Here is a 24,475-nt window from a genome sequence, read left to right as displayed (position 1 = left end):
TGCCTTTTCATGTGTGCACGATGTTCCAAAAGCACTGCTAGATCTTTATTGCATTTTTCAAGTCCAGCTCTCAAGTCTAGCTCTCCCCTCCCACCCACTGATCAGGTACTGATATGCTTTTTCCCTGATTGTTTTGAATTTGTTACATCACCCCCGCCTGCATTTTTATGCTCTCTCCTTTTTCCACTTGGAGAAAAGGTCCTCCAACAAATGTTGATGTTCTCTGATATTTCCTACTGATTTGATCTTGAGCATTCTTTGTGCTTCTATTTGAAACATGTCACAAACATATACATATGTAGTACGTTCCAATAAGGGCTAGGTTTTTACATTTTTCAGATGTAAGTTTGAAAATTGTTCACCACTTAGAAATCTGTCACAGAATATAAAATATACTTTAACAGTATGTCAGCAATTTTCAGAGTAGGATTATGATCCTTTTTTGCACTTGCTCATGATGTGGTTGCTTTTGTATTTTACCATTGGCTGGTTGTGGATGCTTTCATATTAAGATTTTCAAGGATGTCAAAAATACTGTGTGTGGGCTCAAATCATACTGGGAGCTGGTTGGCTGTAGCCTTCAGCCAGGTTGTGAGAAAGCTTTTCTCTCTTCCCATTTTATCTGATTTCTAAGTTGTCTGAACATAGTAATTGTTGTCGTACCACATGATCAGAGGCAACAAATAACTTTGCAGTGTAATGTAGGTAAATTTCTAGTGACCTGATCCTACCATTGTTCACTAAGAAGACCAATTGAATTCATTGCAGTTTACTCCCAATAAGCATGGTTAGAGTTGCAGTCAGTTCCATTTAAGTGTTTGTGAAATGTCTTGTATGATCTTTGGCTAGAATGAGAGGTTTCTCCAGAAATCTTGAATTAAAGTATGGACATGTTAAATGTATTGGAATGAAGGTAGGCAGTTGTGAGAAATGCTATTGTTGCACATTCTGCTGATTACATCAGTAGCACTTGTAGATGTGTCTTGTGGTGGGAGGTTGTCTTATTTTGTAACCTTATTTCTTATTGACTTGTTTATTCTGTAGTATTTCTGGGATAATCTAGTTGGCTACACTGGAGTAAATATTTTGATTCAGAAAGGGAAACACTATGGTATTGGAGGGTTGCCATAATGTAGCTATGCTGTCGAAATTATGAACAGACTAAGCAATGCAGGTTATGGCAAACTGATTTAAACACATTTATTGTATTAGCTTACAGCTACTTTTTCAGGATGGCTTTATAATTACCATTCCCTTTTGGATACTTTTGTTTGTACCTCTAAATAATTCCTGATTTAATCTTAGATACTACTTCTGCGTTTTCTGTTTCACACCTTTTGCCTCTGTCTACACAGTTAATAGTAGATTTTCCTGCTTCGCTTTAATATTGCGGCTTTCACATGATCCGTTGTATGCCTTCAACTCTATGCTCTTGCTCTGTCAGTGCACAGCTTTAGAGCCTGCCCCTCCAGTACATTCTATCTTCATTCTTCAATGTAGGCTGAGAATGCTGTCTTGAGCTAGATCATCTCTATGCCAAATGTTTGCCATTAGGGTATGAGGCATTCCCAATGGCTGCTCTTCAGCTGTAGAACTTTTCCCTAGGGCTCAATCAAAGTCTGACTCTCAGAGTTTCCTGGAAACACTTTAAGACTTAGGGTTTAAGTAGCAGATGTTGCTTTTGAAAAGTACTTCAAAAATGGTTATTTTATTCTGCTGGGTTTATGGTGTTACATTTTTTTTAACATCATACCTGTCCTTAGATAATCAGTGGGATAAAAATAAATTAAAACAAATCCCCTAAAAGCTACATACTAGTTTCTATGGTTTTGTAGACATTTTAGGGTTCCAATTACATACCACCTTTTTCTGGGGTAGCTTCGTAGGGGGCAGGGATGGGGATTTGGAAGCTGAACTCTTGGCCATGGAAATCTAGCCACTAATTTCTGTCCTATATCCAGTATTTGACTGCCTGATTCATGATTATTATGATTGATGAAGGTATTAGCTTAAACAGTACTGCCTCAAGTCTTTAAGGGAGGTCTGTCAAACCTGCAGCCTCTGTTCTGTATGTGGTCTGCCAGACATGAACTGCAACCCACCAGGAACTTGATAAACTTGTTCTTTGCAGCCTGAAACAGTATAACAGGTATGCCAGTTATACTTGTGGACCATAGTTTGACATGCCTGTTTGACCATGTTTTGGCCATCATGATTGACATGCCATCATGATTTGGTATGTTACCCAAATTGTTTAGAAATACTTGTATTATTATTATTATTATTATTATTATTATTATTATTATTATTATTATTATTATCCTGCCTTTTGCCCAATGCTGGGCCTTGGAAAGTTTAAAACATACATTGGTGGGGAGGAAACCCCATAAGCGTTTAAAATACACAACAAAATTATTATTAATAATTAATTATTATTAATAATACACAACAAAATTATAATTATAAGACATTAATATAGATGGAAGGCCAGATTATTCTCCAAAGGCCTGAAGTATGTAGTATAGAAATGTATGTAGTATAGAAATGTGACGTATGAGCAATGGACTAACTTGGAAATGTTAAACACATTTACTTAGACATTCAAGTTACTTCTATAGTGCTTACTTCAAAGTAAGTATGCTAAGGATCAATTTGTAACTTATAAAAATGTTACTGGATGAAATTGTTGAAATTTCAGCAGCAGTTCAACAACAAATCTTTATTGCAGTCAATCGACCATTCCAGCAGACCAAATAAGTTACATACAAAGGGACTGAGCATACATTTAGCTATTAAAAAGACAATTAATCATAGAGGATCTAGTAGAAATGGCCAAGTTCAAAAATTTGGCTACTTGCTTGGTGATTGACTTGTCTGAGCTCTGAAGTAATAGGGTCTAAGAATTTATTAGGGTGACCAGGAAAAGATTGTAAAATAGGATTCAAAAGATCATTCCTAGCCCCTTGATAAAATCTAGAAAACAGTGAAACATGTGATGTGCTTTCCATCTTGGTATTATTACAAGGACAGCATCTGTTGAGCAATGGAATTTTACTATATCTGCCATCTAAAAGTTTAGAGGGAAGAACATTAAGTCTAGCTAACGAGAATGCTCTCCTATATTTGGGAATTGTTAACCAGTGCAGGTAGGGCATCCCATCTTTGCAAAAAGAGACTGGTAAATTTAAGCATGGACCCTGAGCAGCACTCTGAAGGTCTTGTATGTCTAAGTCAAGCAGCCTCTGTTCCACAATTAATTTGTCACTTGCTAGATCCCTAGATAGTAACATGGGGATGAAAGCCCTGCTGAGTTGATTGTAGTTACTATGTGAATTAAAAAAGAGAGTTGTGGTGTGGGAAAAACAGGTTTTCAATGTATAACTGGACAGATTATGGCTAACAAACTTTATCTTAGGTGTATTGGGTTTCCTTAATTTTGAAAAATTAAATTCACTGACTGGTGAAATACTTAGTACTAAAGTTACATTATTTTGGATTATCTACATAGACAAATATTATTCATAGGTTGCATCCTTCTATAAATTATGGATGTAAGAAGTTTTTAAATGTTATTTCCTATATTTGTTGTTGGCTGGCTTAAGCTTAACAAGCAATATCTGTTCCCTGAAATACAATCATGTACCTTCATTAGGACTGAAATGTATATAATGTTCAAAATCTACGTTGGAATCTTCAAAAATATATTCTGAAATCAGATTCTGCCTTAAATATTTGGAACCAAACTTGAGGGCCCTTATTTGATATTGAGAATTCATATTTGACTTTTCAAAATGTGCTGTTTTATCCTCAAAATACATACTGGCATTTTCATACTTTAAAATGCTGTGTTGAATCCAAATTTGGCTTCTGCGAGAAGGGCCCTCCATCCCTTTTTCCGGATCCCCTCCCCACATGCAACAGCTCGTCTCATTTAGCAGGATCTTCTAACTTTCTTTGTAGCATTTTCAGGGGGCTAGAGGAGCTGCCATAAGTGGGTAAGTCCACTTCTCCCAGTACAGTTGATCCAGCACAAATCTGGATCCAGTCCTTTGATTTTAAAGCACTGTCTATGTAAAGCAAACATAGACTTCATGTATAGTGAGAGAGTTTTAAAAAATCTTAATTTGTTTTATGGAACTTTTGGTGAAGTGTATTTTGATTATTTAGTATTTTTAAAACTATTGAGAATTAAGACAGACATAAGTGTCCTTATCATTGGGGTGTCAAACTGCTGATATGCCCTGGCACTATTTTTAAGTTGGTTCTTCTCTCTGTCTCTCATCTCTCCAATGGAAATGTTGAAAATACATAAATGTTAAGATATTCACCTTGTTCAGACAACAAGCTAAGCTGCAGTGGTTAAGCATTTTGAGCTGAATATTATGGCTTAGCGTTTCGTGTGAACCATTCCTAACTATGGTGGCTACATAGCCATGGTTTAAACACCCTTACGAACCATTTACTGCAAAAACATTAGCGGCCTAACCATGGCTTAGTGTATTGTCTGAACAGGCCCATTATAGTTTACTTTATGTTGACAATATTGACATACATATTTTTCACATTTGGAGGATGAGAACAGAAATGAAATACTGATACCATACTTTCTAACCTTATAGTGCTCTTTCATTTGTCATTTGAGGGGAATTAAGCATTGAGATTCAGCAAATGTTTCTACCACTTCTTAGTAGGTTATGCGAATCTGTTGGTTGTTGATAGTGCTATCTTCAGAGAGACAGAGTTAAAGGTCATGGTGGCATACAATTATTTTAAGAAATTTCCTTTGCTGAACTTTATAGTATCAGGGGGCTCAGTTATCTTGATGGACAGACTTTGTTTTGTACTTAGCACAAAAAATCAATTTCACAGGTGTCAAGATGTATGTTATAGGAGCAAAAATGAGCCAGTCAATAAGATGTTCACTGCATTTGACTCAGTAATATATTTTTAGTTAACTGTAATTACTAAACTTATTTGTGTTTTCTACTACTAAGAATATATATTGTCACAAAATGTAGTTAGTAGAGATCCTGAATTCTTCCTAGAGGTTCCAACCAACTGTCTGTGGACCATTTCTTCACTATGAAAGTTAAAAAAGAAAAGAAAAGAAAAGAATAAAAGCACACACACCACATTCGTGATTTCTGGAAGAGGGGGGTAGTCCAATCTCTTTGGATTCCAGAAGGAGGTTTTAAAATGATAGTTATGGGAAGAGGAGCAGCTGCTCCCAAATTCCCAGTTGAGTGCTTTCCTGGGATGGAGGAACAAGTTCTACTGTTGGTTCTTTTCTGGCTGAGAGTTCAGAAAAGATTTGACTCGTTATCTGTATGACTCTTGTATCTTCCTTTGTTTGCTTTGCTTTTTTCCATGAAACATTTTTCCTTGTCATTCTCCCCAGTCCAGAGATTTATCTAGCATGCTAGTTGTAGAAGAAGAAAAATTATTCCTTCACATCCAGCATGGAAATGCAATCGGAGATAGAATGGTATGATATATCCCTCCTCCACAAGCCTGCTCAGTAGAAACCAACATTTTGACGAGCCTCCTAAAAGTCTAGTAGTCTGTCTTTCCATGCTCATACTGCAGAGGAGGAGGATCTAGTCTCCCTTCTAGTCTCTTAGCAAGCTAGCAATTTTTTGTGTGGGCTAGTAACTTTTGTGGGCTTATTTATAAGGCTGAGCTAGAATGCATCCAGGTATGGTCTTGTGGCAAAGATGTGGGTCAGATAGTTCTGTCATTTGATATTGTGGATCTAAACATTTTCTGTGGTCAACTGAATAGAAGTGAATGGTCAAGAACTAACAGTCAAGGAAGAAGGAGAAACTGGAGATTCGGATAGACAGTCAAGCAGGATTAGCAACTGGGAAATAAGCCAAAAGTAACCGTACATGTGATCTGAGATGTTTAAATACAGGGCTTCTTTCCAACTGGAAAACTGGTGGGGTGGGGAAGCAGTCTGAAGTAGTTCATCCGACATGGGCATTTTAAAAAGTCAAGAAGTATCTACAGTTGCCATGATTTCCTGGGATGGTTGAGAAGAGATAGTTGCCTCATATGAGCCTGCGCCATTGCTGGGACTATAATTATCAGATGGTACCTTGAAGGTTATGTCCTTCATCTTCAGATGGCTTCTCTATGTTGCTTAAAATCTCCTAGCTTAAATTCTTCAGTGGCTGTGGAGCACCTAACTATAGGAATGGAGAATAGTAGAACCTTTGTCTTCCATTCTCTGTAACATTCCTTATATTGAATGCCATTTATTCAATGAACAATGTCAAAAGACATTGGAAATAGCTGTGCTTTGGATCCAGAAAAGTGCTTGGATATTATATTAAGTTGAGCAGAGGTTCTTAAACTATGGTCTGTGAGCTCCATTCATGTGCTCTGTGGAAAGGTGGTGGAACATTCTAGAATATCTGTATTTGTCCCTGTGCTTGATTTACTTTTCTGACGATGGAGGTGAAGGCTGTTGACTGGGGCTGGATTATCTAACAGGCTAACAAGATCCTTGCTTAGAGCCTGTGGTTTTCATAATATAGCAATGGTTTTGATAAAAAACAACACAGATGGGGAAAAACTATTAAATGCAAGTTATGTATGTGCTTTGGTTTGTAGAAAAAGAAAAGTTTAAGCGATTTGCCAAGACCCCTAGTAATTTTCAAAAAAAGAAGTTTAAGAACTGCTGACTAGAAATTATTTCCCAAAGTACTAGCCATGAGTCTATTAACAGCTTATTGGTATTGGTAGTGAAGAGTGTATATGGGAATGGGGATATCTTTTGCTAAAGAGCCCCTTTTGCAAACATGAACTAATTACACAGGAACTTTCCATTTGAAAAACAAGCCATCTTCTACTCGAGCAAGTGCTGATATAAGATAGGCACAAATGCTGCTGTTTAGACAAATGCTCATTAAGTATGAGTTCAAAGACTTCAGATTTTACAATGTTGCACTGTTTCAGATAATAGGTCATTGCAGGTTAGGTTGTAGATGTAACTCTTTAACTAGGCAAAGTGAAATAATTGATATTGGTTGCAAAATTTTGATTGTTCTTGAATTAAGTTGAATATAGGTATTTTTTTAAAAAAACGAACAGAAACCTCTTACTAATGTTCATTATAGGAGTAAGTAGTAGTGAACTTTTTTGTATAACATGCTTACTGTCAAAGATTTCCATGGTAGAACTCAGATATAACTGGCGCTTGTTAAAGTTGCACCGAATTCTGACAATTGGATTTAGACAACCAGTTGTTTGACTATACAATCAGTTTTTATACTGCATAATCAAATTGAAAGGGAACTATCAGCTGAAATAATCAAATTTGCTTACTTAGATAGCAGCTTTCTTTTGATAGACAATGCTTTTTGAAGCTTGCTGAAAACTTGGTGGTCATGGAGCCAATTGCTTCTTTTGAGAGTTTCAGGTAAACCGGTTTGTGGAGATTCTAAAAACTTGACTCAATAATGGAACGATTGGCTGTTGGAATTTAAGGTTATAAGGGAAAGATCACCCACCTTATTTACTGTTTTCTAAATGCTGATATAAAGATCTGCTAGAATTCCAGTCCCCTTCAGACTATTTGCTTTTGACTGTCTTTACCCCATATGGTGGCTTTTTATAATATTTTGAGAAAGGAGGACAATTTCGAAATGAGACTAGTTCTTAGTGTTGTAGCTTACTTGTGGAGAACCAGGCTTTCTCTCTGATAGAGCCTGTTACAAATCTATTCCTTAAAACCCCCATTTATAATAGGGTTAAGATTAATTTAATAACAGAAAAATAATCTAGGAATAACCTCATTATGGGTTAAAAGGTGGTACTTATGTAATAGTGGCAGATTTTGACATGAACTGAGGTATTGATTCTCCCTGTAGATCATAGCTTTCAAGTTAATATGCAACTCAGTCACCTTCAGTGGAAATTGAAAATGATTAGCTATCCATTTGGCAAGATGTAATTTAAGGAGCATTCAGATTTGAATGCCTTTACTTTTTACGTTATATAGGGTTGATCTACACTGTTGGTGGCAAACATGGGTCTCTGAAGCTCCGCTGTCACTCTCTGCTGTATGAGGATAGGATTTCAGTTTGCAGGGGAGAAGCAGCAGGTGGATGTGGGAAACTTAATTCGTCCCATGCTGCTTTCCCTCACAACGCAGTTCCTTTCTTCACGATCTTTTCCCATTTGAAATGACAGATCCAGTGCCTAGGAACTTTCCCTGAAAGGAAAAAGATATGGTAAAATCTGTGCCTGTAAAATCTCTGGGCAAAGATAAGTTCAGAACGCCTGCTTCTCCTGCATCTCTCCCACCAACCACTTCCCCCCCCCCCCCCCAGGATTCCCAGTACTGGAGGCAGCATGCCACTGTGTACCAATTGCAGGGAGAACACAAGCAGAAGGGTGCTATTGCGCTCATGTGCTATTTATGGGCTTCCCATAGACAGCTGCTTGAGCACTGTGTGAATGGAATTTTGCACTAGATTGACCCTTGCTCTATTTCAAGGTGGTAGTTCTCCCCCCCCCTTATGATAACTGGTGGGGAGGAACTGTTATATCATTTGCTACCATTTCTGATCTATAAGTTTTGCCCCTGCCCCTCTCCCTTGTAGCAGAGAAACAGTTGCTGGAGTTCCCAGATCTGTGTATTGCCTTTTATTTGACTTCAGATAAAACCTAAAATTGCCAAGTTTTCTACTCTTGAAAAAAATAATTTAATTTGAATTAGATTAATTTAATAAAGAGGAACAGCTTTCTAGGAGCTATTGAAAGCACTAATAAGCCAAATCACATTTGTTATTTTTTAAGGTAATTTATAATTCATAGCTTATTTTTCTTATGGTATTTTTCTTGTCTTTCTATAGGGATTAAAGACACACAGGAGTCTTCATGGATATAGTTGATACATTTAACCATTTAATTCCTACTGAACACTTAGATGATGCCCTATTTCTAGGATCCAACCTGGAGAATGAAGTCTGTGAGGATTTTAGTACAAGTCAAAATGTCTTAGAGGATTCGCTGAAGAACATGCTCAGTGATAAGGACCCTATGCTAGGATCTGCAAGTGCTCAGTTCTGTTTGCCTGTTTTGGATAGCACTGATCCCAATTTCCAGATGCCTTGTTCAACAGGTAACTCTTAATATTTCTAAGTTTACACTTTCAAATAGAGCAGTATTGTAGTGTTGAACCCTTTGCTCGGAAAACACGGTTCTCCTTTTTCTGCTCTGTTTTATGGTTTGGAGCCTAAGGTTAAACCACTAGCTGTCCCTCAGTTCACTTGAAGTAACCATGAGAGATAGATTTAGGGGCTTTAAAATGAAATGTGGAGGGAGAGGCATGCTTGCCACTATTTTCAGTTAGTATTTATCTTACCAAAGTAGAGATTTTGTTTGCACCCGTGAAAAGCAAATATAACTTGCAGGCTGTAGTTTTAGGCTGCATCAGTTTCAAAAAATGCTTCTTCTAATTTATCTAAGGAAGCTGTGAATTTTTCGTTAAAGAGCTTAGATATTGAGGTAGTTTCAGTCTGGTGGATTGTGCCTCAGTTCAGAAAGTTTTTGTACACTTTTAGGATATTCTGTAAAATGGTCCTCCTGTTCGTGGTACATAATATGTTGAATAATTTTATATAACACTTGCTATGGTGGTCCTCTGTACAATAACATAATAAGTAGATAGGACCTTGCTTGATCAGTTCGCCTCTTGGAGTCTATGCTATTGGTCCTCAGATGTTTTAGAACATTTAACATGTTTTCCAATCCTATAGAAGTCTCCCTTCCTCCAAATGTGTCTGGCTACCCTATATCTGTCTTTCCCATGTCACTGCTGCAGGCCCTGAACTCCAAGCCCTTTTTGCTATTACTGTGTAAAAGAAGGTATATCATGATCATACAGTTCAACAGATTATTGATGAAAATTGTGAACGTCCATCAAGGATGTTTAAGGTGTAATGAATCCTGCTGTTCTGATTAGAAACTTCAGGAAGTTAATCTTTAACTACATTTCTGTCCTTCTGTGATCCTTAAACTCTGCATTGAATAACTCTAGGAGACCTAGTACTGAGGACCATTCCAGTTCTAGGTATAGTGGGTGTTCAGTTGGGGTAGTTGCAGGAATTTTTTTTTTAAACAGAAAATGCTGAAAACATTTACAAATAGTACTGCAAAATAATAGCTTTATTTCCTCCTTTAGTCATTAGCAGTGGGGAATTTTTGTAGAAGACTGATCTTGCATGTGATCTTGCCTAGAGCTCCTATCTTGTCCGCATAAAGCTCTACATTTTGCATATCAATTTTTAATGTTCAGCATTTTAATCTTTGTAAACCGCCCAGAGAGCTCCAGCTATGGGGCGGTATATAAATGTAGTAAATAATAATACGTTTTGATTATCAATTCAAAATACTGAATTCTCTGATAAGAACAGTCACAAAATGCTATGAATAGTTTGATGTTGTTAGTAGCTATATGCTTTGTTGAAGGAATGATATCCAGTGCCCTGGCATGCCTGGAGTTAGAGATGTAAATTTTCTAGAAGCATTTGAAGCTATGGGTAAGGTAGGGGGATGCACAAAATATACTACACAATAAATATCTAACCTAAATTTAACTGTAACTACTTTAAGATCATGATGTGTGTTATGTGTAACAGAGTAAATTAAATCATTCTGTTTGGTATTATATTTAAAAAGTATAATGCAGGGGTGGGCAACATGTGAGCCCCACTGCCCTCTGAAATTGGGAAGAAATGCATCTGTAGTAGTTGCGAAACGTCAGAAAGGTCAAAATTTGCCTGTTTTTAAATTATTAATTTTTGCCCCCATGGGGCTTTGTGCAACCCGTGGTGGTGGTGTGAAAATAGCCCCAAACCTGATATAGCCCTTATTTACATATGGACCTTATTTCTTCCTACCACCAATTTATTTATTTATTTATTGCATTTTTATACCACCCAATAGCCGAAGCTCTCTGGGTGGTTCACAAAAATTAAGACCATTCAAAGTATAAAAAACCAGTATAAAACCATAATATAAAATACAATATAAAAGCACAACCAGGATAAAATCAGCAGCAGTGCAGAATACAAATCTAAAATACAAATTTAAAACAGCAAAGTTAAAATTAATTTATAGACTGTTAAAATACTGGGAGAATAAAAATCTAACTAATAAAGTTCTGCTAGCAGAGGCATTTACCTTCATTTGCTCCTGGGGCTGGTTCAGCTACTTGAAATTTACCCCGAAAAGCAGCCTATTTTCTAAATAAATAAATAAATAAATAAACAGATAACCCCTGAATCTGGGTACATGGAGGAAATGACAACTGAAGTAGTTCATCCACACTTACAGATGCTGCTTTTTGGTGGTGATAATGCCACCACAGCGGCTGAAATTATAAACCCTATTCTCAGTCAATTTTTCTTTGGGAAGCATATTTTCTCTGGGACTATAACAATGAAGGTGTAAAGTTATATGTTACAATTTCCTTGTTTTTAGTTGTTTATGGGGCTACTCTTTCTGAAAGAATTTCAAACGTTGGTTCTCTATCCATTATGAAGATCTGTATAAAGTTGGCATGGTTTCATAAGTTAGTACTGTTCTCAAGCATAGTCTGATTTCTGACGCCCTTGATAGCAAATTACAAAAATTTGCATGTCCTAGCAAGTATGTAAGTGACACAATTAATGATTGTATTCTAATTATTATTGTGCGATTCCTACTGGGCCCATGGTCTACCATGTCACTACAGATGCTAGGATCTAACAGGAGTAATGCCCTCCAGTTATTTGGACTACAGCTCCCATAATCCCTGACCATAGGGCATGTTGCCTATTGTAGTGCAAAACATCTGAAAGGCATCAGATTGCCTACTCCTTTTCTAGAAGAGGTGTTCTTCAGACAACCACGGATATCCTTGGAGCTTATGTGGTGGTGGATCTTGTACTCTTGTTTTGCCCTCCAACTACTTGAATTCTGCAGTGCGTTCAGTTCTCAAATTATGAGTATTCGTAAGCCTGCTAGTCAATCTGTAAGGACATTTATATCTCATTGTGAAACATGTTGTTCTTTTACAGTAACTAATGGTAAATGCTTGTTTCTTAACACTTAAAATCTGATCCTATAAATATTTACTTGGAATCAGGTTTCACTTTGTTTAGTGTAGCTTGCTTCAAGATAAGTGTGCACTTTATTTTATTTATTTATTTATAGTTGTATGCTGCCTTTCCACAAATGTCAACCAGGCAATATACATCAAAACAAAAAAAATGCATAAATGATACTAAAACATTAAAACTATGTTAAAGCAACTATCCACAGTTGTAAAGGTAAAATTAAAGTATTTTAACTTAATTTAATTTTTCCTAAAAGCCAAGAGAGTACTCTGAAGGAAAAGTGTTCCACAATTTGGGAACGACGCAGAAGAAAGCCTTTTTTCACATGCTTGACAAATAAGCTTCTGTGTCTGCTGGTGTCTTCAAAAGGGTCTTGTAGATTTTAATAACCAGTCGAGTTTATAATGAGACAGGTGGTCTCTTAGGTAGCCACGTCCTAAGACTTTTAGGGTGGAATCCTATGTATGTTTAGACAGAAAGCCCCAGCTATGATCACAATACTGTGCATCAGTCAGCACGCTAGTGGCTGCATTTTGCACCAATTGAAGCTTCTATGTGTTCTTCAGGGGTAGCCCAACGTAGAGTGCAATAGTCTAATCATGATGTAGCCAAGGTATAGATAACTGTTGCCAGATTGCGTAAGATTTTAGCCTTAGCCTTTAATGAAGGGGTCTTGCTTAGTTCCCTTGCAGGCATGTAGGGAAAGTCCAACAGGAATCTGTCTCTAAGAAGATACATATTTTCTGTGTATGATGGATGCATGACTGATGCTTTTGTATTAGGATCCTAGGTTGCATCCAAGTTTTATTTAGTTGTACACCATGATATTGTAATTGTTATAGCTACCAGGTCATATGGATGCTTGTTTTAAATTGATTTAAATTGATCTCTTTCTTGGTGGTTTAAATTATATTTTAAAACAGTTTCTTTTCTTTTTTTAATTTTGAAAAAAGTAATGTCATACTTTTACACTCAGTTATAATTTCCACTGGTTTTAATATTGATATTCATTAACTTGCTTAATGCATTTTCTTTTATTACTCCCCACTCTTAAACCATGGATCACCCAATTACAGACCAAGTTTTCCCCCCAACATGTTGAGAAAGGAACCTCATTTTCTTAGAACTATGCTCTCCATGGCTCTGTATATGCTGACTGAAGCATTCTCCCATGTTCTGCTTTATTTACAAATTCAATGAATTTCCACTATACCCCTTCAAACTTGTCTTCATTTGATTGTGCTCGCACTATCCTTAACTTCGAATCATTTTTTCTAAAAGAGCGATCTGCCATACTTTCTGATACCAGTTATTGATATAGAGCCCTTTACCATCTTTCCAATGAATGGCTATCAACCATCTTGCCACTAACAATAGATGACTCACTAATTCCTTACTTTGCAGGTTGATATATCATCCTATATATGAATTTAACAAGGCTAGGTGAGGAGGTGGATGAACCTATTGTCCCATTATCAAATTAGTCTCTTGAAACTCTAATATCCAGAACTTATTTTCCTTGGGGCATGTCCACCAAATATGTATATATGTTCCTGTGCCTGAGCACCCCCTCCAACACTCCAGTGATGTCCCTGGACTCATCATTGATAATTTCTTTGGTGTGAGATACCATCTGTGGGTCAATTTTAACATTAATCCCCTATTTTAATCAATTTTGTTTTAAATGGACACCTGTCCCACAATGCATTCCAATTTCCCCCCTCTGTATGAATTGCAAGATCTGTTCCCACATTGTCTGGAGTGGGTCACTTATGCCTGAGCTACTATCCACTTAGATAAATTAGGTGTCAAGCCCTTTGTTGGTCCTATATATCTTGCCACCTACCATTCCAATGCAATCAAATTCCCAGTAGCCACAGTCTTTATTGCTGGCTGAGAGAGAAAGGCGTGTACTTGTGCGGTTTTTAACCACTGTACCCTTTCCTGGCCTAATTTTTCTTCCAATTGCCCATTTTTAAAGAAATCCATGAGGTGATGGAATCCTTTGGATTTCCAGTCAGCCATTTCCACTGATGTTAATCTGCCTTCAAAAGATGGATGGTGAGCAATTGGAATTAACAGTAAGAGCTGTTAATTGTCAATATTAATGGATTCTGTACCCACTCTAATAATCAAAAGTCATGTTTCCAGAATGGACAGATGCTAATTGAAACTCCCTCACACTTTATCTCTTCCATCTTGATTCTCTGTTTAGAGACATCTCCATCCATCAAGGGAATTATATTTTTCAGTTGGTTAGGCTCATAATCAGAGATGTAAAATTTCTGGAAATTTTGAAGCCATGGAAAAAACCAATTCTCTCCTCCCCCCTCCCCGTTTTTTTCTGGAAAAAAAGGAATTTTTTTTGGAAAAATTGAAATAATGCAATATTAGCACTTTTTACAGATTGAAAATCACTTTGTTACTTTAGGACCGTAAAATGTAATTATGCCCAAGTTGGTTTGGCATAAAATTATTACATTTGGTATATTAAAACTACAGTGTATTCAAAGAATTATTACAAATTGAATGTGCTTTTTAATTTTTTTTACTTTTTTTGGTAACAAATGGAGCTACAAGCTCCTGAACAACTGAACTGTAAGGAACCTCTTTGGTTTTGCCAATTTATGAGGAGCAGGCATTTTTAAAACAAACAAACAAACATGCACACAGAAGAACCATCAACATTAGTAACAAAGAAAATTATTTTTGTCTCTGCTAGTCTCCCACAGTGTCAAACAGACATAAAGCACCCATTCGCATGAAAAGGACTGGGAAAAGGGGGAGGACACACACACCAAGATTCAATGGATATGCATGAAATTTAATCAGACTCATTTCCTGAGCTATAGCAATCACTATCAGTTTAAGTCTCTGCTTCAATGGCAGTGCCCCCCTAGAGGCAGAAATGCATCTTGCTCTTGCATTTGAGAGTTGTAGTCTCAGTTTGCAACCTAGGACTTGCTTGTCCTTGGTGCACAGAAACTGTAATAATCTGATATTGTACATAGTTTTTAGAAATCATTTGGAGAAGTAAATATCTGAACACCTTGTCTTAAACATTTATTCATCATGATAAAGTAAAACATCCCATGATTTGGGTATCCTGTTTTTGTGTGTGTGCCATGTATGAACAAAATTGTCTCTGCCAATGTTGTAGTTGGCTTTTTGGGATCCAGACTGGCAGTGTTTGAAATAAAGAAGATGTTTTGGAACCCAGTTCATCTTAATGGTAACTAAGCGATCCATAATCCCTATCTGCTGCTTCTTCCACTTCATTATCTGTGAGCTAATAGTCTTCCATACTTTTTTATAATTGGCTTTATATAATATATTTAGATTCCTAGTAATTTGGACCCCTAAATACCTTACATGACATTCTTTCAGAAATTTATTTTTGTGCAGATGGAGGATAATTTAGACACATTATCTTTCATTTACTATAATTTACCTCCAAACTGGCTACCAACTAAAATTATCTAAGTCTTGTTTCAGATGGGGTGCCGAACTAAGTGATTGGTCTGTGCTCAACCATGTCATCTGCACAAATGATCCTCATTTTCTATTTTTACCCCGTTAATATTTGGATTATCTTGGAGGTTTTGTGCCAGAGGTTCCAATGTTATGACCGTATTAAATTTATTTATTCATTCATTGACCAGAACCAATAAAAACATTAATAACAAACAGACAATCCCAAACACATACATATATTACTATAGTTCCACTGTTAGAATAAATAATAATGGTGAAAGAGGGCAACCTTGTTTTGTACCTCACCTCACATCTGTTTTGTGTGAATTTACTGTTTACCCTAATCATTGCTGTTGAATCACTGTATATTTTACCTAATATGTTAAGAAATTTCGGATCAAATTTCATCTTATTTAAATCTAACAAATATGATCATTCCATGCGATCAAAGACCTTGAATATATCCAAGGACATAACAGCAACAGGTGATTTATATACTTGGAATGATGTAATATATTTAATAATTTCTGGATAGGGTCTGAGGTTTAACAGCAGGGAACAAAACCTGTTTGGTCAGGGTGAATATAGTTCAGACGTTAGCCAAAATCGCTGTAAATATTTTATAATCCAAATTTAGCAAAGTTGTTAGTCTATATGACTTAACACATCATGGGTCTTTGAAGGGTTTGGGTTTCCACACCATTTTTGAGTGTTTCCAATTCCCTGGAAAAGGCATCCCTTTCATTATAGCATTGAATACTCTGACTAGATATGGGTTTGTAGAATATTTCTTTGTATCTGTCCATTCTAGGTGATTTGCCCGATTTGAGGTTTTAAATGACTCCTTGGACCTCCTCTAATGTCACCTTCGCACTTAAAACTCTCGCATCCTCACATTCTAAAGCTGGTAATTTTCTTGAATTTAAATATTGTTTAATCTCCTCCTCTGATGGGTTAGATTTGTATAAATCCAAATAAAAATCTGCATTTTTTTTTGCAGATCTGCTTGGAGTTATATAACCTTTCATCTCTTTTTCCCCTCAAATACCATTCTGGTTTCTTTTCGTGTTTTTACTGTAACCTAATAGCCATTATTTTCGATACCCTTCCTCCAAATTCATAAATTTTTTGTCAAAGAATAAAGCATATTACGTGCTACTTGAATAATTTCTAGGATATCTAACTCCCTATGTTTTCTCTCTGGTAGCTGATATACCTTATTTGATCCAGACTGCTCATATTTATCCTGCTGCTGTTCTATTTCCTATTTGATATCCACCCCAGCCAATTCTCTTCTTTTTTTCAGAATTGCACCAGCTTTTATACAATGCCCCCTCATTACTTCCTTTATCGTGTTCCATAAAAGTCTGCTTGAAATGCATCCATCTTCATTATTTCAACAATAATTCGTTAGCTCCTACAATTTCATATGCTGTTGTCCATCATTAGATTTGAAAGAAATCCCGATATAGGCATTAAAACAGTTTCTTATGGTGGGCAAAATGTGGGTTATTTGAGGGTTGTTTTCTCCTCCGAGAAGCCATGCTGCCTGAGCTTGGATGACACAACAAGCCACACCTTGGTGGGTGATAAGGCAAATGCCACCTGCCGTTGCTTAAATGAGCCACTGTGGCTTGTTTAACCCACAGTGATCATGCAAACTGGGTCAATGAGTCGGTGTGCAGTGTCGGATTTTGCCTTCTCCTTTGATTTAAAATCAGTTCATCCTGTTTGGATAGTTTTCACTATGATTATTTGAGCAGACAATAGTTGAAGAAAGAATAGAATTAATTATATTGCTGTTTTATGTGGAAATAATAGTATGCTTTCTTTTTTATTTTAAAGTAGTTGTTATGCATTTTGGGTTGTTTTTACCCACCTCTCTGTGGATATGACAGATAGTGACCAGCCAGATTTCTCTGGAAAGCGCTCTGGCCTTATTAATGTTTTCACCAATATCCTTGGGAAAGATAGGCCTATAATTTCCTGGAAAACCACCACTATCCTAATTTCTTTTAAAAAAAAAAGTATAAAGGAGGAACTGGAAAGGAGCCAATTTAAGCAGGTATTTTAGGGAAAAGATCAACAGCTTTACACTTGAGACCTTAAAGAATTCCTGGGTAAATGCCATCCAGCCCTTTTGACTTTTTTTAAACTATTATTATTATTATTATTACCATTCTTCAGAAATACTCCCAGAAAACAATGGTTCAGGCGAGACTCTGCAGTGAAAACAGATTTCTTGCACCTTTTTTTTTTATTTTGGCAGTTTGCCTGTCCTTCAGTATTCCTTTTTCTTCTTCATCATCACTATCATCATCCAGGCTCTCATTACCTTTCTGGCTAGTTTCCTATTTCTGAGGTATTATATTTACTTATTTAGTTAGTTATTTGCTTAAATTTCATAGCATTCCTTAATTAGTTTATTTTCTCTTTTTCTTTTTACCAGAGTTTGTGGTCTTCTCTGTTTCATTTGTTTGGGGAAGATTTCTAGTACTTAATGGAATTTAATTCCGTAGGTTCTTGACGCCATAACTTAATGAATCTGGCATCATTTTGGACTGTTTTGTGCCTTTCCTGAGCTGTGGTATGAGCCTCTTTTTAAATAACTTCTGAGTTTCCTGAAGAGATCCCCCCTTCTATTGTATCTTGTATCTCCCTTTTAACTAATAATTGTCATGAGAAATTCCTCCTTTTGAAATGAAATCTGATTGTGTTTTTACTTTCTGGGCAATTTTTCTCTTATGTATATGTTGAATTTAATGTTGTTGCCATTGTTTTCAAGCAATTTAATAGGCATCATCCCCTCCCCACCGAATCTGGAAACAGATTCACATTTAAACTGTGAATTGCCTCTGTTCCTACTCAGTCTGTGACTAGCTGTTCCAAGGCATAATTATTTAGTAAATCTATAAAGTTGGTACTTCGCCATGACCACGTGCATTTTATGCAGGCAGTTTTCAGATAGTTTTAAATTGCCCATTGTTACAACATTTCCAACATATTCTGGCTCCCTATTCTTATCTTTTCTTCAAAGATGTTACATTTTTTTCCTTGATTGTGTCCAGTTGTTGTTGCTCTTGTTCCACACGTCGACCAAAATGACTCCTAGATCTACAGTTAGATCAATACAAACAAGATATTCTCTGCCTGAAGGCTTAGAATTTAAAAACAGGTGCAATGGCACACTAGCCTGGGCTGTGCAAATAGATTCCTGGCTGCCACTGAAATTTGGGCATCCAGATCAGCTGCTGCAGCTCAGTGGCAAAATACATGCTTTGCAAGCAGAAGGTCTTTGGTTCAATCCCTGGCAATTCCAGGCACGATTGGGTATGAACCCTGCCTGAAACCCTGGAGTTATGCTTCCAACTGGGAAAGGAGTGTCTTCTTTTCTTTGATCCTGCTAAGCAGTTTCAAGAAATGCAGAGTGGGGAGAGGGAAGGAAAGTGGGATTTTGCAAGTGGGGCACAAAATGGCTCCAGTTTAGACTGCCCTTTATGGAGTCTGAATGCAAATATCAGACAATTGGAAAACTAAATACTAGAAAATACTGAATTACTGGTCTAGTTCATTTACAGACAACAGTAAACTATGTGAATAATTAATTCAGTTATTAACAAAATGTCTGTTAATTTCCCCCAAATTTTAGCAGTATGCATTTACTTGCGTGTTACTGAGCAGCTTCAACAATGGATCTTGGAAATCTCTTGCTCAGAAGAATTGATTTGCCCAAGGAGGTGACTAACAGGAGTACTGCATTTAAATGTCTTTTGCCAAAGCAAAGTGTGGAAAAGGAAATGACTTGATATGAAGTCAAGTATAGAGATATTTCCCGAAAGTGCTCGTTCTAGGTCCCCATTCGTGAGAACAGAAGGGGAATCCTCTGCTGAGGCAGGTGGGATGCTTGCGCATCCGATTCCCTGCATCCCTCCTGCCTCAGCAAAGGATTCCCCTTCTGCTCATCTAAGCATCAGCTCGGATCTTTTTGTGTCCTCCCACTCCAATATCAGCAGATGGATTTCTCCCATAGTTGGGAGGCATCCTTCGCCTTCCCCGCCCTGTGATACATTTGAGGATCAACTCGAGGGGATGGAAGGGGTTGGAAGGTGGAGTGGTGGTGACAAGGGATGTGCATGTTCCTGGGAACACAGGCACTGTAATCAGCAGTGTCCCACTCGGGGGACAGTATGTGCCCGTGCTGGGAAGCGTGTGGGAACCAGGGATCATGCTGCCCCACCCAGGGATGGGACGATCAGGGGCTCCCCAAGCACTTGCCGGCATGTGATTATTTTCCCTGCCAATGGAGCTCCACTGGGCTAGAGTGGCTGGAGTTTCTGCTGCTCTTGCCTCGCGACTCTGTTGGCAGGGCAAATAATCAGTAGCTGTGCAGAAAAGTAACACTGCAAACTGCTGGTTATCTCCGTTGGTTATTTTTTGGAAATAACCAACTGTTTTTGCCCAACAGACAACACATTAGTCAACATGGGACTATTTAAACAACAGTTGATTGAATAGTCCACCGTTGACTAATGTGTTGTCTGAACTGAGCCATAGGAGGAAAAGAGCATAAGCTAAAAAACCCATTTTGATTGTGTTATTTAAAATACATTATATCCTTTCTATGGGAATGTACTAACTATGATGGTGAACAGAACCCAAGAAGGAATTACTAAAGTCACAAGCAGTTTCAATGAGAGAAAGAGAAAATGGGGGAGATCTGAAAAAGCCAGAGTGGCTGCAGAAAAAGCTTAGTGGTAAGCTGAAAATAATTTTAAAAAGAGCTCATATAAGAAATGGAAGGAATAACATGTCACCAAGGGCGAGTAAAGATGAGTTTAAATAACTTGTAGAGACAGTGTCAGGAAAGCTAAACCTCAGAAAGAGCTGAATCTAGCAAGAGATGCTAAGAGTAATCCCCCCATACTTTTTCAGATATGTTCAAAATAAGAGGAAAAAATGGCAGTGCTTTGTGTTAGTAAGAATAGTGCAGTGTTAACGGGTGACAAAGGAAAAGGCATCCCCAAAAGGGGAATTGAATAAGCAGTGTGACAGGGAATACCTAGCTATCTTAAATGAGTTTTCAGGGCCAGGTGAATTACTTGCTTACATACTGTCCACATGACTGGAGATAGGAAATTTTGCTCCAGTCTTCAAGAAACGAGCGAATGGAGCACCTGGGAAACTATAGATCAATTGGTCCAGCTAACTTTGATAATATGTGAAGGTACTAAATGATAAAGGAATGGATTTGGAAGCACTTTGATTGTACAGAAGCTAATAGAAGCAAGAATAGCTTTGGCAGTACTTTTCTTTGATCAGCTTAGTAGATTGTGGGAATGATATGGATGGAATGTACCTTAATTCCAGCAAAGTATGTGACAAAATTTCCCATGATATTTTGGTTAGCAAACTGATTAAATGAAGGCTATATGGTGATGATGATTAGGTGGATCCACAACTATTTGGGAAACACATAGAGTGTGCTCATCAGTGGTTTTTCACCAAACTGATAGGTTTTGAATGGGGTGCAGCTGGTCACTGGTTGGGGACTGGTACTGTTGTTCAGTGTTTTATCAATGACATTGATGAAGGGGTAGAGGAAAACTTTATAAAAATTGTAGATGATGCAAAATTGGGAGGGATAGGATAGTTGATACCTCAGAAGACAGGAGTAAGATTCAAAATCTCCTTGGTAGAATGGGAAATTAGGATGAAACTAAAGAAATAAAATTCAACCGACAAAAGCAAAGTTCTGAGCAAGCTGAAGATGAGTTATCGGTGTGATGTGGCTGCAAAAAAGGCTAAGGTAGTTTTGGGCTGCATTAATGAAACCGTAGTTTTCAAGTCACAAGAAGTAATAGTTCCACTGCATTCTGTGCTAGTCAGACCACCACTGGAGGATTGTGTTCAGTTTTGGATGCTATACTTTAAAAGAGATATAGATATAGTGGAACAGGTTCAGATAGTCAGTAGCATGGAAAATGAGTCTTGTGAGGTAAAAGTTGAAGGAACTGGGTATGTTTAAACTGGAGAAATGAAGATTGAGGGGCAGGAGCACTCTTAAAATAACTGAAGGGCTGTCACATAGAAGAGTGCAAAGATTTGTTCTCTGGTGACCCAGAGGGCAGGACTAGATGTAATGGGCTTAATTAGTTAAGGGATAGATTTTGGTTGAACATTAGTTAGATCTTCTTTATGTTGAGAGCATTACCATTGGAACCAGTTTCTCTCTGTTTGTGTGTGTTGGGGGCGGGTGACTTCCCTTGCTGGAGGTCTTCTGGCAGTATCTGGATAGCCATCTATTGGGGATGCTCTAGGTTTCCTTCATTCAAAAGGGGGTTGAACAGGTCAGCCTTATAAGGTCCCTCTAACTCTATGATAATAATGAGTGGGATTGTTTTTATCACAATAAGATGGTTTTCCATTTTTAGAACAGTGTATACAATTGATGATTCTTTAAAATTTAAATCAGATTTGTATGGGTTTTTTTGTTTTGTTTTTTTGTAAATATGAAGCTTCTTGTTCTTAATATTAAATCCGAATGTAAGTGTGTTAGTGCTACAGTAAATCTCTAAACCGAACCAATGCTTGCTATCAGGTACATTGAGTTAAGTGAAGGGGTTCATTGTGTATATGAAGAACCAATTTGATCATTTTTCAGATACGAAAATTTGCATTCTACCTGTCAAACATCGTGGTTTGTATCCAGTTGTGTCCTTCCTCCAGTGGAACAGACACAGGTAGTAGAGCAAATATCATCTCTCCCCTGCACTCCCCCCCATCCTGTATGCCCCCAAGTCTGCTCCAGAGGTTTGGGAATGTGTGGGGGAGTGCAGAGGGGAGGAGGGGAAGGAAAACTCCAGTTGTACAAGAGAATGTTTGCTTGCTTTACATTGGATTTAAGTCAGGCATTTTCATTTAATTTCCCATATAATCAAGAGTATTCTGTAATGCAGGCTTCTCTAATTTGGTGCCCTCCAGATGTTTGGGACTTCAACTTCCATCATCCTGAGCCAGTATGGCCAGGGTTCAAGGATGCTTGGAGTTGTAGTCCAAAATTTCTGAAGGGCACCAGGTTAGGGAAGGTTGCTGTAACATGTTCTAAAATTAGTAAAGGTCAAGTTACCTTAAAAACAAAAACAAAATATCTCCTCATGTACAGTTCAAATACCACCCTATTTAGATGTAAATGTGGTTTAGTCAGTGGACTGATTTGTATCATTGCTTTGGAAATACGTGAGGAATTTTCAGTGGGAGGTGATTTAAATCAAGATTTCAAGATTTAAACAGGCCATTTTCTTGCAAAATTAATGATTTAAATAGGCCTTCCCCAACCTGGCGCCCTTCAGATATTTATTTATTTATTAAATTTATATACTGCCCCATAACCGAAGCTCTCTGAGCGGTTTACAAAAGTTAAAAACACTGAACATTAAAAAGTATACAAAATTTAAAACCATCAAAAATATAAAAACAACAGTATAAAACAACAGTATATGTCGGACTATAACTTCCATAACCGCCCTGGGGGGATTATAGGAGTTGTATTCCAACATATCTTAAGAGGTCACAGGTTGGAGGAAGGCTTATTTAAATCATTAATTTTAAATCACCTTAATTTAAGTCCATCTACTCTATTATTTGGACGAATAATAGCTGCTGGTATAGAATTATGCTGCCTTCATATTCTTGCTTTTCCACAGGTTAGGCCTCCTATATGCTCAACATTTTTTTCTATACTGAGTAATCTGAATACATTGGCTGGGAACTGTGTTGCTGAATCATAATAAACACGCAGGCTGCGTTTTGGTATTGATGCTGTACACCAGGCCTCCATTACTGGTCGCTCACCAGGGATCACTAAATCTGATGATTTTATGGCTTGACTGGAATTGCAAAACCAAGGGAATGTCAAATTCTAGGCAGGTGGGCTGTTTAGTTTGGCAGATCACAAGTTGTGCAAGTCTCGCGTGCACACTTCACATGTGAACTGGCCTTAGTGAGGGCTATCAGTGTGACATGAAGCCCGAGCATATTTACATGGAGGTAAATTCCACTGAGTCCAATGGGGCATACTCCCGTTAAGTGTGCATACGACTTCAGCCTTAAGCAGTGGTTCTTAGACTATGGCTGGAAGTTTAACAGGTGATAGTTACCAAGCTGCAGATGCAGACTAACATGTTCTAGATTTAAAGTCTAAAAACAAGCTACTACAATTATATAGATAAAGGAGAATGTCACTTTTGGATCAGCTCTTTCCATTGTTAAATTCTCTTTCTCTTAGGTGGGAAGGGACAGTGAGGGGACAGCTGATCCTTTAAGGACTGAGAACTTCCTGTGGCAAATCAATAAAATGTGAGTCCATTAAAAGTGGCTATGACTCTCTTTCTCGAGGACCATGTATGAGAAATATACTGCTCTGGGTGACCACTTGTTTTACCTATCTTGTGGGAAATTTGTACATCATGCTTCCTAATCATGCCTTTAACCTTTTTTTGTTAACTCCCTTGCCCCTATCCCCATTACACATCATTTTCTTTTAGCTAGTCTTGAAGTTTCCCAGCTGCTTTCATGATACTGCTAACTGAATAGCTACTTTTAAGGTTTAGGATTTTTTTGTTTTTTTTGTTTTTTGTTTAGTTGTTGGACTTGATGATATTATGGATGGAGTTAAGGAAACTTCCCGCAGTACCATTGATGAAGATGATCTTTCGGCTAGCAGGAATTTGAGGGACCAAATGGATGGGACTTCAGTTAAATCACCAAGAAAATCTCCGCGTTTAATGACACAAGGTAATTGTTAATAACAAGTACACATATACAGCTGGATATTCTGTGCACTTTGCTTAGTGTGGACTACTCTGTGTATGGTTTGAGAACCTTGATTCATG

At 37.4% G+C, this 24,475-nt stretch overlaps 1 protein-coding gene across 4 annotated transcripts in view; it reads left to right on the top strand.

Moving 5' to 3' along the window:
• Positions 1 to 24,475, top strand: part of PHF3 (PHD finger protein 3) — a 57,114-nt gene that overhangs the window by 1,765 nt on the left and 30,874 nt on the right. Inside the window, exons 2-3 of one of the 4 annotated variants that reach the window (XM_063125017.1) lie at positions 8,862 to 9,130; positions 24,225 to 24,377. In XM_063125017.1, the coding sequence (XP_062981087.1) occupies positions 8,887 to 9,130; positions 24,225 to 24,377 (397 nt within the window). In that variant the 5' untranslated portion in view covers positions 8,862 to 8,886. Of the gene's footprint in view, positions 1 to 8,861; positions 9,137 to 24,224; positions 24,378 to 24,475 lie in introns of those variants that run through there. The other 3 variants (XM_063125018.1, XM_063125019.1, XM_063125021.1) reach the window with 3 other exon arrangements.

Source organism: Elgaria multicarinata, chromosome 4 (genome assembly GCF_023053635.1).
Source record: "Elgaria multicarinata webbii isolate HBS135686 ecotype San Diego chromosome 4, rElgMul1.1.pri, whole genome shotgun sequence".
NCBI classification, from domain to species: Eukaryota; Metazoa; Chordata; class Lepidosauria; order Squamata; family Anguidae; genus Elgaria; species Elgaria multicarinata.
Note: the sequence above shows the minus strand (reverse complement) of the source record. Positions and strands in the feature narration are given on the sequence as shown.